Raw genomic sequence first — 16,803 nt, 5'->3', positions numbered from 1 at the left:
CACAATGACCTAAATAAGATAAAGAAAAGGTTGTCTCAACCTTCTCCTGCTTTTTCAACATTAATAGCGGCAGCTACAAAGAAGTTTAAGAAAAATATTGACTTGGCATTTTCAGTAAATCTTGCTCAAAGATGCATTTAATTCCGGCAACAGTCAGCTAACCGAAAGACAAGCTGGAAAGGAAAAGGGAAGAAGTAGGGGAAGGGGAAATTAATCAAAGAAGGTCATCTTCGATCAAGTCAGAGCATTACAACTTTGTTTAACAGTTTTAGTTTTCCACAACCTTGACTACTTTATTGTAATTTTAAAAAAAAAAACAACCTTGACTACTTTAATGTAATTTTACTTAAGAGCAAACACATACCAAACCGCCAAAAAATTTTTAAATTGGATTTTTAATTGTAAAATGTACTCTTGTACTGTATTTATCTTTTCAACTTTCTTTAAGATTTAAATAACTACATTTAAGAAACACCCTTCCGAACAACCTAAAAACAGATGAAAACTGAAAGTTACTTATTATTGTTAATCTTTCATTTAAAAAGGTTGACTTTTGTTTATTTATTACAACTTAATACTCCTATCTGTCAGAGACTCGGGCAAAATCATTGCATTTGGATTGGTTATAAAAGATTCAAGAAATTAAGTTCAAGAAAAGCCGAAGGCTCATGGTTTAATGCCTTTGGGTAATTTGATATGTACCCTACTGTTATATGTTTTTTAAATGTTATATAATTTTCAATAAACCTTTTGTGTCCGTGCAACAAGCAAATCTAATTTGAATTACTTTTATAAGTATTTTTTTAAAAACGGGGGATTTTTACTTTCTTTTCAGCTGCTAATATTCATTTATCTTTTATTCTTATATTTCTATATTTCTTTTCTTCGACGAATCTTATCTTCAAAATTTTGCAAAAATAAAATTTTATTTACTAAATTCTAAAAAACTCTTATTTTGAAGTTATTGGAAGCTAATAAAATTTACCAATTGCAAGATTTCAATGGCACTTTAATCTAAATAAGTTTTATAATATTTAATACCTATTTCTATAACCTCCTTTACACAAATAGAAAAAACGTCAATGGTCAGGATCTACTTATAGTTTCTTACGGCTGATATTGTCTGGAGTTATTGTCAAGGTATTTGTTGGAATTATTCTCATGACAATTAAGTATTCTCTTTCCAGATCTTTTTGTCAAAACGATGCCTGGAAGTTCGACGCAAAATTAACCGGACCCTAAAAAAGTTTTAATATACCACTTTTCCAATTAACATACAAAAATAAGTTTTCATTTACAAAAGAAAATTAATCTCTCTTTCTAGCCAGTGAAACGATTTTGAAGTTTTCTAAGAAGATATTTGTTTATTTTATAAACATACGCAGCGGAGCATCTTGAAAAAAAAAGTTCATTAACTTCTCACTTCATATCATTTGTAAGAGATCGAGACAAAAAATATCAGTAAAAACAACTATTAAGAGACTCATCAGCCGGTCTCACCTATCATACTCTAATTTAAATGAATGAAACTGCAACAGTTTCCTTTAAAAGCTTTGGGAAACTGATGATCACCAACCATAACACATTAAAACGGAAAAATGTTTCTGTTGCTTCCTAATATAATGGAAGTAAACAACATTTCTTATTTTTATAAGCATTTAAAGCAATACTTTTAACAAATTTTTAAAATCATTTTTTAAACCGTTTTGATCGTTTTTCAAATTAAATTATTAGCGTAAGTTTACCCTTAGTTTTTCGGAGGCCGACTTGGTGCAAAGAATGTTTCTTCGAATGTTTTTTTTTTTGTCTCGGAACCAGAATTATGTTATTTCATTAAGATGTAGCTCAATTAAATATCACGAAATAATTAATTTGAAGCACAAAATAACCAAACTTGAGTTTTTTATACATGGGTTATGACCAGCCATCAACTTGTATTATACATTCTTACTTTAAAAAGCAATATCTATTTCATGATCGCTTTTAGTTTTCAACCTTGCTATCCATCTACTACCCATATATAACTGACTACTATGATCAGAGATCATATATCAGATCCTCTTTGGAGCAGCAGTAGTAATAGAAATATGTCCAATAGAAGGTATTTGTTTTAATGCTACTTTCTTTCTGCTTTTACATCTTGAGTGTGCATTTGGGAAGCAAAATAAATAACTGATACCATCTTATTACAAATAAACTTACTATCCACTCAACCAGCTAGCTAGCTAGCTAATTATGTTTTCAAAGTGTGGTAAAAAAAGCATTGCTTGGAGTTTATTTGTTGGAAACTTAAAATAGTGGTTATGTTTACTGATAAACCAAAAATGTAATAAAAATAAAAATCAATTGATGTCAATTGAGGCAAACTATCTTACGTTTTTTTTCTCTAATTTTTAAATATTTATTGGTTAAAATAGTAGCCTTGAGATTATATCAAACATGAAGTCATCCTGCTAAATAATTAGCTTATACAGCATTATTACCAAGGTATTTGGGTATTTGGTTGGCTATGTACCTTAGAGTTTTAGCAGATATATCTATTATAGCTAAATAGAGATACTATAGTTAAATTGTTTAGTGGGAAATTTTTATAAAATAGGATCAAAAAGTATGTAATCAACCTTTAATCAGATATGCAATCTGTTAAATATTTTTGGGTTTACTTGTATGCATTTAACAAACGGGTTGTGTTTGATGATGTATGAAATTGCAATTTAAGTAAATGTAAATAAGACCTTAATATAAAAAGTATGTTTATTTACAGTTTACATGTGTAATTTAAATTTAATCAGAACAACAATTACAAAAGGTTTATATTCGTAAACTTTCCATCAATTTATAACAATAATTTATGTTATTTAAAAAGAAATTCCACTGTACTCCAGGAATACTATTATAGAAATTTACAAATTAGGTTATTAGTTAAGATTGCTTATTTGCAAATAAAATAAATTATATATATTAGCTTTATTAGATGGTGTCTTTAACTTAAGGAGGTCCTAGTGTATCCCATAATAAATTATTTAACATAGAACTGTTTTTATAAGTTTAAAAATTTTCTTATATACTCCCCCTCCCTCCATCCCAAAAAAAAAAACAAACTAAAAATTACATTATTTTCAGAAATACTTTGCACATTTTCTTAGCTTATCTGAGATCAAGTTTCTTAAAGAGCAAGCCATGAAAGAAAGACATAAAAAGGCTACTGCACAAGCTACATCTCAAACCTTGAAGGTTTTCTTTTTAGCATTTTTTTTTTATAAAAATATTTAACAATGGTCCATTTTTAATGAATATTTATATGGTTGCCTTTGTCTTATTTTAAAAACTCTGTAAAATGTGACTCAATGTGCAGAATTTTAAACGCTGTTTCCTAATAAGTTTTGTATTAAATTAAGAGGCTTGATGGCATGTTCAATATAGAGCCAAGGCGTGTAAGTCTAAATTATTATATACTATTTTACTTATCTTTTTTTTACTTTTCTTTTTTTTAATAGTTTTACATTTTTTAAACAATTAATGATTTTATATTTTACAAAAGTAGTAATCTGTATATTATAAAGCAATTAATGGTTTTATAGCCACAAGATGAATCATTCCTCTCCAGTACTATTAAGGTAATAGAGTTTTTTTGTTTTTTTTAATAAAAAAATGGTATGAAACTCTTAAAAGTAAATTTTAAAATATTTTGGAAGTTTGAAATCTACTTTTCAAATTTAAATTTAAAGTAAATTACTTTGATGTTGTAAAATGATGCACAATCTTTTAAAGTAAAAAAATCATCATTTAAAGAAGAATCTTGTTTTTAAAAGTTTTTTCTTCTAAAAAATAAGTTTTTTGAACCAAGTAAATTTGTTTTATTGTCGTTGAGTAATTTAAAAAATAATTTAGCATGTGTTGGGTGACTATTCAACATTTGCAAACTTGATAGAAGGAAAAGAAACAACTCAGTATCTTGGACTTGATAATACTGTGCCAGGTACCCCTGAAGTGAAAGATATTGACTTTGAAAACACAAATAATGGGTATATCAAAACTGGAAAAAATGGGATTTCTTCAACAATTCCTATTAAAAAAATTATAGAAAGTAAAGTTGAGAAAAACAACCACACTTTTTTGGAACCAGCAAAAACCAGCGGGCCTGAGAATAAGATCTTAAAATCAGATGTTTTGAAGTTAAAGATGCCAACAAAAAAAGATTTAGAAGTAAGAATATTTTTTGTTTATTATTAATACTTAAGTAGAAATACTAAAATTTTTTAAAATAATTTTTTTAATGAGGACAAATAAGTGTTTTAGAAGTTCTTATTTAATTATTTTTAGAGTAAAACTCCAAATGAAGTTGAAATCATATTGAAGGTATTTAAGTGTGAAATCAATTAGTTGTTTTATTTCTTTGGAAATCATAATACCTACATAGTATAATTAAGAAGTAATTACTTCTTAAATTTTGTAATATATCATGTCTTTCTGTTTCTAAATATTCATTAAATGCACCAAATTAAAGGTTTTCAGTATGGCTTCTGTTAGTTAGTAAAAGTTAGTTTAAGATTTTTACATTATGTTACCGAATTGATGGCTCCTACTTTTATATATTATGTTTTACAAAAATAGTTATTGAATGTACAACTTCATCATGTGTCAGAAGCTTGTTAGGAGAAAAATAGCAAGTAATGCTCTTGCTAGTGAATGTTATTGTTAAATGCAAGGCTAATTTTCCATTTCCCAACAATAAAGAAATTTTTTTTTTTTTTTTTTTCTTTTTAATTTTAAAAAATGTTTTTTGCTTCCCTTACTGATCTTAATTGAACTCAACAGATAAGTTCATTATAGCTGAAAAAAACAAACAACAACTTATAAATATTATAGTCTAAAGATAACAGTGAAATTAGGCTTAAATTTACTTGCTTGTATTTTAAAAAAACATCAAAATTAGACGCATTTTTGTTCTTCTTTTGTATTTATCTTTAAATATTAGTTATTTAAAGTACTATTTAATCATGACTACTTTAAAAAAGAAATATTTTTTTTTTCAGGAGATGACACAGCGCTTGCCACCTTCACTTACTGAAATTCAAACTCCTCGGTCTGAAAATGAGTTTTTTCCTTTTTCTTCAAAGGTAAGAAAATTCCAGAGAGTATTTTTAAGATAATGCACAAAAAGTATATGGTTGGTATTATATTAGTATTATTATATTGGTATTTTGGTTGGTATAACATTAGGTTGCACTGTTTGTTGATGACTTTCAGCTTATTCATCATATTATTGTTATCTGTTACATTATTCATCATATTATTGTTATCTTTTTAATTTCTTTTTTTACTTTTTTTTTTAAATTAGTTTTATTTTAATAGTATCATATACTAAATCTTGCATTTATTTATAAATTTTTTTTTTGTGGATTATCTTAAAAATACTTCAATAAGGTATTATTAAACTAGGTGATATAAAAAATATTTAAAATCTTTTTAGGTGCATACTGCATCTAATAATCCTCCTACAGTAGAAAAAAGGTAAAAAAAAAAGGCTTTTTGAATATAAGTTTGTATATGCTGTACAGTTGTGTGTGGTGTACAGTTGTGTAAGGTGCACAATTGTATGATGAACAGTTGTGTGTAGTATACAATTATATGTCATATGCAATTGCATGTGTTAAACAATTGCTTGTGGTGTACAGTTATGTTTGTAGAGTGTGTTTTACTTTTAGCTTATATTCTACTTCAAACGATGACAGCATTACATCTATAAAAAAACCAAACGAGTTGGAAATTTACAACGCATCAACTAAAACTTATAATCAAAGTAAAGATAAGGTAATTAAATTTCAAAATTCTTTTAACAGTAACTACTTGTACAATTTTATCTGTTTTACTGGTGATACTGTTTGTTGCTTAGTTAAAATCAATAGAATAATGAAAAGTAGAATGCAGACAAAACACTTTTTCAAATTTCAATCTACCATACAAGTTTACTCTGTTCATTTACATTAAAGGAGTCTCCACAAAAGATTTTTTAGTACATCAGATATTATGGATTTAATAAGAAAAAAAGACCTTTTAACCTATTATTCACTTCTCTTATTGTACGTATATTAAAGAAAATGAAACAAAATATTGTTTTTTATAACCAATTAAAATGCTACAAAATGTTATTTCTTATATCCAATCAAAATGCTGCAAAATATTACATTTTTTTGTGTTAATGTTTACATATTATACTTTTTAATATTGTTAGAGTATGCTCCTAATCAAAATTGTTTCCTCTTAACTTTCTAGTTTCAACCATTTTAAAGCCACTGAAATTTACATTAGTCAGTATTAACTAACAAATGTAATTTTGTTTGGTATTAGAACTAAGGATTTTATCTTCCTAAAAATCACTTAAACTAATGCAAACAAAAAATGGTTTGTCTAAGAACAACAAACACAGCAATTTCAAATATTAAAATATATCAAGATCTGAACTTTAAGCAAACAAAAATATTTTTACTATAATGCTCTTATCCATTAATAATTTCACTGTTAAAACATTAATTTATATTTTTCAATGGCATGCCTCATAAAGCTAATACTTATAAATGAATTTATACATTTAGTGTATAAATAAAGTTTGAGAGTATGCTTAAATCTAAATTTTATGAAAGCAAGTAATTACTTTCATGATTTGAGAGCACCAATTTTTTTTTTGTTTTGTTTGGAAAACAAAGCCCTGAGACCACTGATGTCATCAAACTCAAACACTGGGAAACCATTTATCAACAAATGATTTCTGTTGAAGCTCTAATAAATAACATTTCTAGCATTTTAGGTTCCTTTTTAAGCTTAGGAAGATATTGTTGAATTAAAGGCTGAGGAACTTTGCAAAGAATCTACTGCCCCTACAATTGCTTGTACAAAGACAACTAAAGAACATTCCAGGTTACTGATCCTGATTTTTTAGTTGATCAGCAGAGCTCAGTCTATTTCTGCTAAAAATGGTGAAAAGCAGAAAGAAAGAAGAGGAAGAGGAGTAAAAAAGAAACATGAAAACAAAGTTTGAAACAAAGTATTACAAATTATCAATGAAATTTATTGGTTTTGGCTTAAACCAAAAATTCTGTTTTGGCAACCTTCTACTTGTTTGATTTTGGCTGAAATTTTAGTTTAAACTATTACAGTAATGAACTAAAAAAGTTTGTAAACCAAGATTTTATTTAAGTTTAGATGAGGATGTTGCACAATTGTGGGAGCTGAAAACCAAAGTCTCAGAGATTTACAAACACACAGGTCAGAGTGTGTTTATAAATCTGCTGAGTGTCTAAATCATTCACTTCAACTTGTGATCAAAAAAGAACTTTTTTTAAATTCAGAGTGCTGTAAGCTTGATAGAAAAATGATGAAAGCTTTGCACACTGATCCCAACCAATTGATTCTCATTTAGGATATTTCTTAACTGAGTTTCAAAAAATAGCAAGATATTCAAACGAACAATTTTGACAGGCTTGGGCTCAAAAATGATGTTCCAACATTCTGGAATTCAACATACTTTATGCATGAAAAAATTCTGTACTTGAAATCTTCAATTGCTGCTACACTGCTCAACCTTCCTTCCAGTGACATTAAATTTGCTGTACAGTTGCTTGTTACTTGATATAAAACTCTCTTTGATTTTTTCCAGATTTGGCATTAGTTCTGGAATGACTTCAACTATCATAGATAGAGAGGAGGTAACATTGATGACTTTTGTATGTCTGTTTCAAACTTGCAAAATGGAAGGAAAAAGAAAGCACTAAGTATTGCTATTTGGTTTTTCACTTTTTAACAAATAATAATGAATAAAAAACAAAATTTTATAAATAATTCATTTGAAGTATATTTTATACATACAAAGTTACAAGGTTCTAGAAAAAAAAAAGGTTTATCTTGTATACCTTATGTTATTTTGTTCTAACCCTTCAAGATATTTACAGAATTGCTATTCTACTAAAACCATTAAACTTATCTTTGTAACAAAGGTGGCTCACTTTTGATAAAGTTGAATCAAATGAGGATGAGTTGGAATGGTTGAATTATCTTCATGCTACCTGATTTTCAGGTTTTCAAATAATTATTAAATACTTACAAATATTTAGAATAAATATATATAAAGTTTGTCAGGTAATGTCTACTTTGTATACTGTGCAGTTTTTATTGAATGATTATTGAATATTTATTATTAAGTAAGAATTATTCCTGGCAAATTTTTGTGTAATGTAAATACACAGAATAAACTTATTATTTCCAAATTTGAAAAAGTGTTTTGTTAGTAGTCTAATGGAAAACAATTATATTCCATTTTTTGCATCTTGAGAAGGAAATTCATGCTTAGTTTGAATGTATGTTTAGGGTGATTAGATAACTGAAAAATTAAAAATAAAGAGATTTGTCTCTAACAGAGTGTTTATGGAACTATTTTTATTAGAAAATTAAAAGTCAGCCCCCATGAATCAGACATGGGAATTAATGCTTCATAAATAAAGCATTTTTAACCTAACATGCACTTAAGTTATTTTTGGATCACTAGTCAATCTGAATGGCATGACTTTTAGTGTTGCATTAGTAGCCAAGTTTGAATTTTTTTTTTAAACTTAGATATTTAATATTAATTTATTTGGTTATTAGAACACTTGATTAACATTTAGCCGTTTAACATTCAATTTTTTTTCAAAAAAAAAAAAATCAAAAAATCAAAAAATCTTTTTTTTAATGAATGTTTTATTTAGTAAATTATATTTTTGTTTAATATTTACAATAAAAACAAATAAATTATGAAAATTAAGATTTTCATTTATTATATCACTAGAGTTACTATAATTGTGTTATATTTAAAAAGTGTTGATGCTCAAGTTAATTTGAGTGTGTGCATTAAGGGGTAATGCCACATCAAACCTAGTAAAATCTTTGAGCACCTTTGAACATTGTTTTTAAGAAAAATATTCAAATTGAAGGTATAATTTAGCATCAAAGCAAAAATCTTGGAGTTTTGGAATGCATTATGCCACTATAGTAAATATAGCAGGTGTTGCAAAAGGAATGGCACATTATTTTTTTACAAATCTCACTCTGTTTTAGTGATATGAGTCTACTTTTTTTAAGAAAATTTGCCTTTTCTTTTTCTACAAAGAACCTCACTTTCATTTCACTTTCATCAATAGGTAGCAGCTCTATCCTATACTTGTATGCTTGACAATTTAGGTCACTTAAAAGTATTTGGTGAATTGAATTCTTTGAAGTTGAAATCTCACTGGCTACTGTTCTGAGGGACATCTTTTTCTTCTGATTAAAACAAGCTTTTGCTTTGCAAATGTCTATTTTTTTTATGTGTGGTTTTTGAGGTGAGATATTGACCAGGTGAGTGATAAAAGTCAATAGCAACTTTCTCCTTGGTCATTTTGCACAATCAGACTGTATGAAGATTAACCATTTAAATCATTGAAAATTTTTGATGGTGTGTCACCTTTTTTAGTACTGAGTAAGTAGTACATTTTGTAAGTTGATAATCTTCGTTATCTAAAATCAAACAAAACAAATATTTGTTAAAATTAAAGATATAAACCTTTTTTTAGAGAAAAAAAACAACCAGTAGCAAAAAAAATGAGCGAGCTAAAAAATATAAAAATGTGCCATTATTTTTGTGACACTCATTAAATATTTGTGCTATTGAAAATAAGTTAATGCTCATCTTTTTACAAAGGAGTTTTTCATGATCTTATGAGGTAGATGCAAATTTATTCAATTTTACACAAAATTATTCGTTTAACTTTGACAATTTATCTGATTTTTTTTTTTTTTAGGATCAGCAAGACCAAACAAAGTGAGTATGGTTATGAAGTTCCTGGCAGGTTTTAAAAATGCCTTTTTTTCAAACTTCTTAAAATAAACCTTTCATATATTAATATTAGACAGTGTTTTTACATTTTTTTTTTGCTCATAAAATATTTAATGCAATATTTTTCAAGCTCCACTTTAGTAATTAATTAGTAAATAATACAATGCAACACCAAGTGGCTTACCAAAAATTTAATCCATGTCTGAAAGGGAAAAAAATATTTTTAATAAAGTCAATGCAAAAATTTTTATTTTGTAACATGATTATAAAAAATAATCTAGTCATGACTGGAGGAAATTAATTGCTGAACAACTTCATTTGTGGTTACATTTATCTGTGTGTGCATATAAAGTGGCTTAATTAGGTTTTTTAGCGTAAAGTTGAAAAACAAATGAAGTGATTAGAAATATTTTGAATAGTTTATAGATATTATGATGCTCCCCTTTTGAAAATTTGCATCAATAGCATTTTTGCGAACAATCTTTCAAAATTTCAATAGTTTCCTGACATTTAGTCTTCAAAATTTTAGAATTTGTTGAAAGTAAATGAATGCAAAAATCTACGCAACAAAATCCCTCAATATCACTTGCTGCTTAAGCAATTTGTCATGAATAGCATATAACTGTAGTACTTGTTACAAGAAAATAATTTTATTAGCAAAAACTGGAACTTATTTTGCGGGATCAAACAGTTTAAAACAGGAAAGTTACAAATAAGGAATTGAAAAAGTTTTACTTATCAATTTTAAAGCTCAGCATATAAACCCATCATCCTAAAATCATCATTCTTAAAATGTTAGGACACTTAATTTCCATCTCTTAGCTAAAGAATTTTTTTCAAAAAAAAAAACCCCTCAAGTTCTTTTATATTATGCTTGTTAAAAAGCTAGTGTAAACTCTACTTATCGATTTTCAGAATAAGCAGGTTTTTACTTGAAATACTAATGACCTTGTTTGCTTATATATATACCATAAACAAATTTATTAGGTTCTGCTTCAGTAAACCTATTTAATGTTTAAAAAGAGGTGTAATTTGCTTAATTTTTGTAGTTGATTTGTTTTCAAAATTGCTCAATATAAAATATTACAAAGTAAAGCTTTTGGCTGTAAACTAGCTTTATTAATTTTATTTTGATGAAATAAATAACTAGAAAATCAAAAACTTATTTTTATGACAAATACTTTTCTTATATTAAAAAAAAACTACTTTAAAAAGGTTCTTATTCAATTTCTAGATCACGAAAAATTTCAATGTCATCAACTTCTTCAAGTAATGATAGCAATTCAGAGAGCTCTAGCTCATCAGACTCTGAAAGTGATAAAGAAGATACCCAAGTAAATTTGAAAACTTAAAATAGTTTATTGTTTAGTGCACAGTTTTCATTCAGAAATTTGTGCAATAAAATTTTTTTTTATCTTTTTTTCTACTAAAGTTGTTCACTTAGAAATAGTGAACAATTTTATTAGAAAATTTTAATTTGTTATGATTATTAATTCATCAGAACTTTGAGTAAGTTCTTTCTTTAGCACAATGCTTCAATGGATAGTAAATGTAGCAACTTTAATTCAGAAAAAAATTCTTCTTATAACAATAATTACTTGTCAGACAAATTAAGTTCGACAAGCATAGTTCCAGAGATAAATTTAACTTCAAACACTCAACTAAATTTAAACAACACAAAACAAGCTACTTTCATAGACAGTAACCATGACAATATAGGTCCACTAGATAAAAGACCACTATCTATTATGCAAGGCACACATTCTCCAAGCATTGAAAATCATATGAGTTTTTTTAACATGGAAATTGAAAAGACTGTAAGCCCATTACATGAAAATTTGTTTGATGAGCTTGACTTTTTAAATCAAAGCAACTTGTCTTATGGTGAAAGTCATGTGGCAGATGAATCCTTAAGTCATACGAATAATGAATCATCAAGTAATCAGGCTGTTTTTAAATCATCAAAAGACACAACAAATTCTTTAAAGTCTGAAAATTCATTGCAAGCTTTAGATGATTATAAACTATATGAAAAAGTTAATTCAAATAAAAACTATAAGCAAGATAGCATTCAAGCTTTTGTAAATAAGTCAATTGAATCAACCAAAAATGATGATGCAAGGAATGTAGCAGGCAATAAAAGCAATGAAACTAAAGATAAAAATAAAAGTAAGTCTACAAGGATAGCAGAAGACTTTTATGTCGAAACTCATCCTGAATATGCATATACAACTAATTCACAATATACTAAAGCATCACTTGATTCAACTCTTTTACCTAACACAGACTCTAACCAAAATATTTCCAAATCTCCTATTGATTCAATGACTTCTATAGTGAATAGTCTTACTGATGAAGCATCATGGGTACCTCATATGTCTCCTTTGCATAACTCTCCTGTTTTATCTCAAATGCCTGAGCTTCATACAATCAGTAGTAATACTGATATGGAAATAAATAACATGAAAACAGAAACTGTTTATGTTAGTGAAAAAAATTTATATAGTGTAAAAGAAACTGCCATCGACAAACCTATTATTGAAAGAGATATTAATGATAATACACAAAGACTTGCTGAACAAAGTTTTCAAATAGTTAATGATACTAAAAATGAACTTCAAAACTCTATAAACGAGTCAACTACTGACATAAGAGTAGAAGAGTGCAAATCTGACAATGTGCCTCCTGACTTTTCCCAACTGCAGGGCCCATGTTTTTCTCCAGATAAAGTAGTTGTTTTAAAAAATGAAGAAACTAATAAACTCATTTGTCAGGATGAGTCTGATGCATCTAGTAGAAAGCCAAAATTAAAATCAGATATATCTTATGATACACTAAGCTTAAATCCTGATAAGTCATTAATTGTTAAAATTTCCTTGAAAAAGATCAAATTGAAAGACAAAACACTAAAAAGTTTGAAAAACAATCAGAAACGACAAAAAAGTACTGCTGCAGAGGAATGTGTTTTGGTTAAAACTAATGATGATTTATTAGATGTTGAAAAATTTCAATCACCGTGTAAACGAAAACTGATAGATGTTAAGCAAATCTCTGAGATCAAATATGATGATACTGACAGTTGTTGTAGTGAAAGTTCAAAAGAAGCTTTCAAACTTCCAAATAGTTTAAAGTTTGAAGAACTTCTAGTAAAAATTAATTTATCAAGATTAAAGCGAAACCCAGCAATTCCAAAAGTTGAGGTACTCATTATTTGATTAGTTTTTTTATTTATCAAAGTGTAAAAAATTTTAAATTCTCACTTGTATGGTTTTTTTTAGCTGTTGTTCAACAAATCAGTAGAACAAAGGTATGATCATTATTTAAACTCTCGATAATTATTTTTTAGTAAAAAAATAAAATTTATTTTCAAATCAAGTTGCAAAAATTTCTAAAAAAAAAAATTTTTTTTAAGTAAATTCTGAGTAAAACTTTTTTCGAGTCTTTTTCTTTTTCTCTAAAAACAAATTTCAAAAAAATACTGATAACAAAAATTTTGAGGCTGGTTCCAAATTTTTTTAAAAAACATTAAAGATGTTTATCTGCCATGCATTATAACTTCAATTAAGTAATTTAATGAAAAATTGGCTAAGCAAAGCAATTTTAACAATTTTATAGGAGAAATTATATGTATATAATTTCTGGTATAAAATTATATATATGTAATTTGTCAGTTTAAATGTCAGTTAAAAAGAATTGTGTATTTTTTACCAATTCTAAACCTTAATTTTAGTGATCAGACATTGTTCCCAAATAAAGATGAAAATGCTTTGGAAAATGAAGATGATGTACTATCTGATTGCTCCTCTACTAGTAACAGTCTTGTAAAGGGGTCTAATGAAGGTCTAAAGAAAAAACGTGGTCGTCCTCCCAAAGATGTTAAAACAGAGTTAGCATTTAAACATAATAAAAAAAGTGATAGCAATTTAAAAAGATGCAGCGAGTGTGGAATTATAAATACGGATTCAGGGAAAGATGCCTTAAAACTTTCTGGGTAAGTTTTTTTTTTTTTTTTTGTAACTGAGAAAAAACAACAGTGATTTTTAGCATTGACTTAGTTTATAGGAGTGCAAGTTTGAGATAAACAAGAATATTTGTCTTAACTAGATTTTTGAAAGGTTTGATTGAGGCAAGTACAGTTGTTTATTATAATATATATGTAAAAATGTTGCTTTGTTTATTTAAAAATGGAAACTAATAATAAACTATTGGAGTTCCTTCAAAATGTTATTTCATAAAGAAAAGAAATTGATTTTAAAAATCTTTTAAAAAAACTTCTGTGATCATTTCTCTTAGTTAAAACTCAAACTTGATTATAAAGAAAGGGATCATCATGAATTCTATTTACAAAAAATTTTTCTTTTGTATAAAATAAATTTCCTTGTTTTAGTTTTACGTTTCTGTGGGGAAAAAATAGTTCTGTAGCAATAATTATTTATTCTAAGAAATTTGACCATACTCGCTCAGAGATTATAGATTATCGTAATATGAAATCTATCGTGTTTCAACAAAATAAAAATCGCAATCTTCGTTTTCTGGTTTCGAATGGAGATTTAAGTTTTTTAATTTTTAGACAGGTTTAAGTCACATTTTTAAAGTCCTTTTCCCTCCCTTGTTGTTGCAGATACAAAGTGTACCGATCATTTCTTAATGAAGGTATTATGAAGAAAAGAAAAGCAGATAATCTAGTAAATTTTTTTTTCATGCCCTCAAAATGTGTATATATTTCTTTCGTCAGGATTATTTTTGTTTATCTGACTCTTACTGTTTTATTTCTGAATAATTTTCTAAAATTCTATAGAAAAATCCTGTGGAACGCGCGCATACCTATACAGATGCAGTTCTTAATTATGTTAAGTACTTGATTGGTTGTGAGATAGCTGGGAAATTGTCAACAAAGCAAGGAATTGACGAACTGATGCGTATTTGCGGCGATTGTATACGTTTAGTTGAGTATGTTTATTTCATAGGTTTCATGTTTTTTTTTTTTTTTTTTTTTTTTTTCGTTTTTTTGTTGTTTATCATCTGAGCTCTTCATGTGTTAGACTATAGAAAATAACTCTTTTCCTTGAATAGTTATGTGGTCGAGCTTTACAGACGAAAAGCAAATGATTCTAATAACTGTGATCGAAGATTTTTATTTTTATGGTAAATTTTACATTACTAATTCTTTTGAAGCTATGCCGCCATCTTTTTAAAAATAAGTTGTATTAATTTTGAATGTAAGAAACATATATTCAGCAACTTTCTAATTTGAGTTATGGTGTCTGAATAAAATGACCGCGTAAAAATAAATGGTAACGTGTTTCAGTGTCTTTTAACCGAAAGAAACCGTAAAAATGAAAATCACTATAAAAAACTCTTAAATTGTGTTTTATTTAGATTCTGAATCTTGAGGTTTACTCTTGTTAGGGTTAAATTTATTTTCAGCTTTCGCCTTCAAAGTATGTTACACATGAAACTCTTTAAGACAAGGAGTGATTCAATCTGGAGAGTAAGAAAAGTTCTCACAGAGTATTTTAAGGTAGGAATCAAAGTTTGACAATTTTACAAGAATTTTTTTTCTTACTGAAAAGAGTAACTGATTTTCATGCATCTATTTTAGCAATATAAACCTTTATCGAGAATAACTGGCCCTTCTTCGTATCAACAACCATCGGAAGGGTAAAAAAAATTAAACGTCAATCTATGTGTCATCCTACAATTATATTCTACTTTTGTTCTCGGCGGTTCTAGTCTATAAGTTCAATGATCGTTTAGATTTGCTAGTACGCCTTTGCCTTCATCACCAAATTTTGGCCCATCCCCGGGTGGGAGTGTCGGCTCCAGTGGAAGCGCTGGTAGCTCCAGCAGTGTTGGAAGTAATGATGGAAAGATGAGCTCTGGTGTGAGCATGGTCAGCATTCCATTTGACATGCACGAAAAAAATTTTCAATATCTAGAGTTTACCAAACATTTAATGGAGGCTCATCGACTATGGAGCAGTGCAGAAATACTAATACCCTACTGTGAAGGTAATTTGAATTTTCACTTCTGTTATCGGAAATTAAAGAAGATCAATTAAAATTTCATTCGCTGTAGAGAAAACCAGAAAAATGTAAATTTATAATTATGAATTTTTTTTTATCATGCAAAATTTTTTATAGATTTTATAGATGACGTTACTCGTAAAGCTGGTCCTCTTTCGCTAAATAGGTAATAGGTTTTGAATTATTGATTTAAGTGTAGGGAACGTTAGGATTTACTTGCATCAATATAAGTAACAACTTTCAAAATACGAACATTAAAAGATATCTATAGTTGTGTGCTTTTAGTTCTTTGGCCCAAGTGGTTGACTACATCAGTACTGGACTGCAAGTTGTAATAGAGTCGTCTCTTTCTTCATGAGCAGCAAAAAGTTATGAATGTTATTTATTTGGTTAAGAAAAGTATAAGACATTGGTCTTTGAACTTATTTCTCTGGTGTTGAGGTTTTATACGCAATAAGCGCGAGAATTTTTTTATTTCAAAGAAATATACAAATATGTAGAAAAAGTCGTTTCCATTTTGAATCACTTAAAAAAAAATTTTTTTTTTCTTAATTCTTTATCCTTACAAAAAAGTTTCGTTTATCCGTGAAATAAGTCCTTAAAATGAGTTTCATTCATCACGTTCCTTATTGTTTATGTTCAGCCAGTCTGATTTTATAAAAACTTTAAGCTGAAGAGAATTTTTTAAAATGAAGAAGTGTTAAGGGTTTGACCTATACTAGCAGATTTGTTTTAGAGAGAATATTCACTTGGTACAAAATGAAACTCCTAAAAAAGGTTCTTCTACATGACTATTTACGGTGCGAGAATAAAAAGGTTCCTTGCATAAGGTCATTAGAAGTGGGGCAATTACGACAAGAAGATTTTCACTCGACGTTATGTGCTTTTTATTGACAAACGAAAAAAATAAATTGCTAACGTTATAGAAAG

The 16,803-nt window shown here is 27.6% G+C and overlaps 1 protein-coding gene across 1 annotated transcript; it reads left to right on the top strand.

Annotated features, from left to right (window-relative positions):
* Window positions 1–1,743: 1,743 nt before the first annotated feature.
* LOC145181561 (uncharacterized) lies at window positions 1,744–16,378 on the top strand. The gene is made up of 22 exons (XM_090080174.1): window positions 1,744–2,101; window positions 3,147–3,234; window positions 3,399–3,434; window positions 3,582–3,617; window positions 3,892–4,206; window positions 4,324–4,359; window positions 5,037–5,120; window positions 5,474–5,514; window positions 5,709–5,814; window positions 9,813–9,832; window positions 11,082–11,181; window positions 11,374–13,047; window positions 13,126–13,154; window positions 13,578–13,838; window positions 14,469–14,532; window positions 14,646–14,797; window positions 14,921–14,992; window positions 15,275–15,368; window positions 15,450–15,508; window positions 15,605–15,858; window positions 15,991–16,039; window positions 16,159–16,378. The coding sequence occupies exons 1-22, from the start codon at window positions 2,034–2,036 to the stop codon at window positions 16,229–16,231; spliced, it is 3,711 nt and encodes a 1,236-aa protein (XP_089936300.1). The 5' UTR covers window positions 1,744–2,033; the 3' UTR covers window positions 16,232–16,378.
* The last annotated feature ends 425 nt before the right edge of the window (window positions 16,379–16,803 follow it).

This window comes from Hydra viridissima, unplaced genomic scaffold (genome assembly GCF_058129835.1).
Source record: "Hydra viridissima isolate aposymbiotic clone 2 unplaced genomic scaffold, HvirCarnegie_v1 scaffold_2, whole genome shotgun sequence".
NCBI lineage: Eukaryota > Metazoa > Cnidaria > Hydrozoa > Anthoathecata > Hydridae > Hydra > Hydra viridissima.
Note: the sequence above shows the minus strand (reverse complement) of the source record. Positions and strands in the feature narration are given on the sequence as shown.

Coding starts and splice junctions, on each gene's coding strand:
- LOC145181561 (XM_090080174.1), top strand. CDS start 2,034: ATGATCAGAGATCATATATCAGATCCTCTTTGGAGCAGCAGTAGTAAT. Junction 2,102..3,146: donor AGAAATATGTCCAATAGAAG/GTATTTGTTTTA, acceptor ACATTTTCTTAG/CTTATCTGAGATCAAGTTTC. Junction 5,515..5,708: donor CCTCCTACAGTAGAAAAAAG/GTAAAAAAAAAA, acceptor TTTTACTTTTAG/CTTATATTCTACTTCAAACG.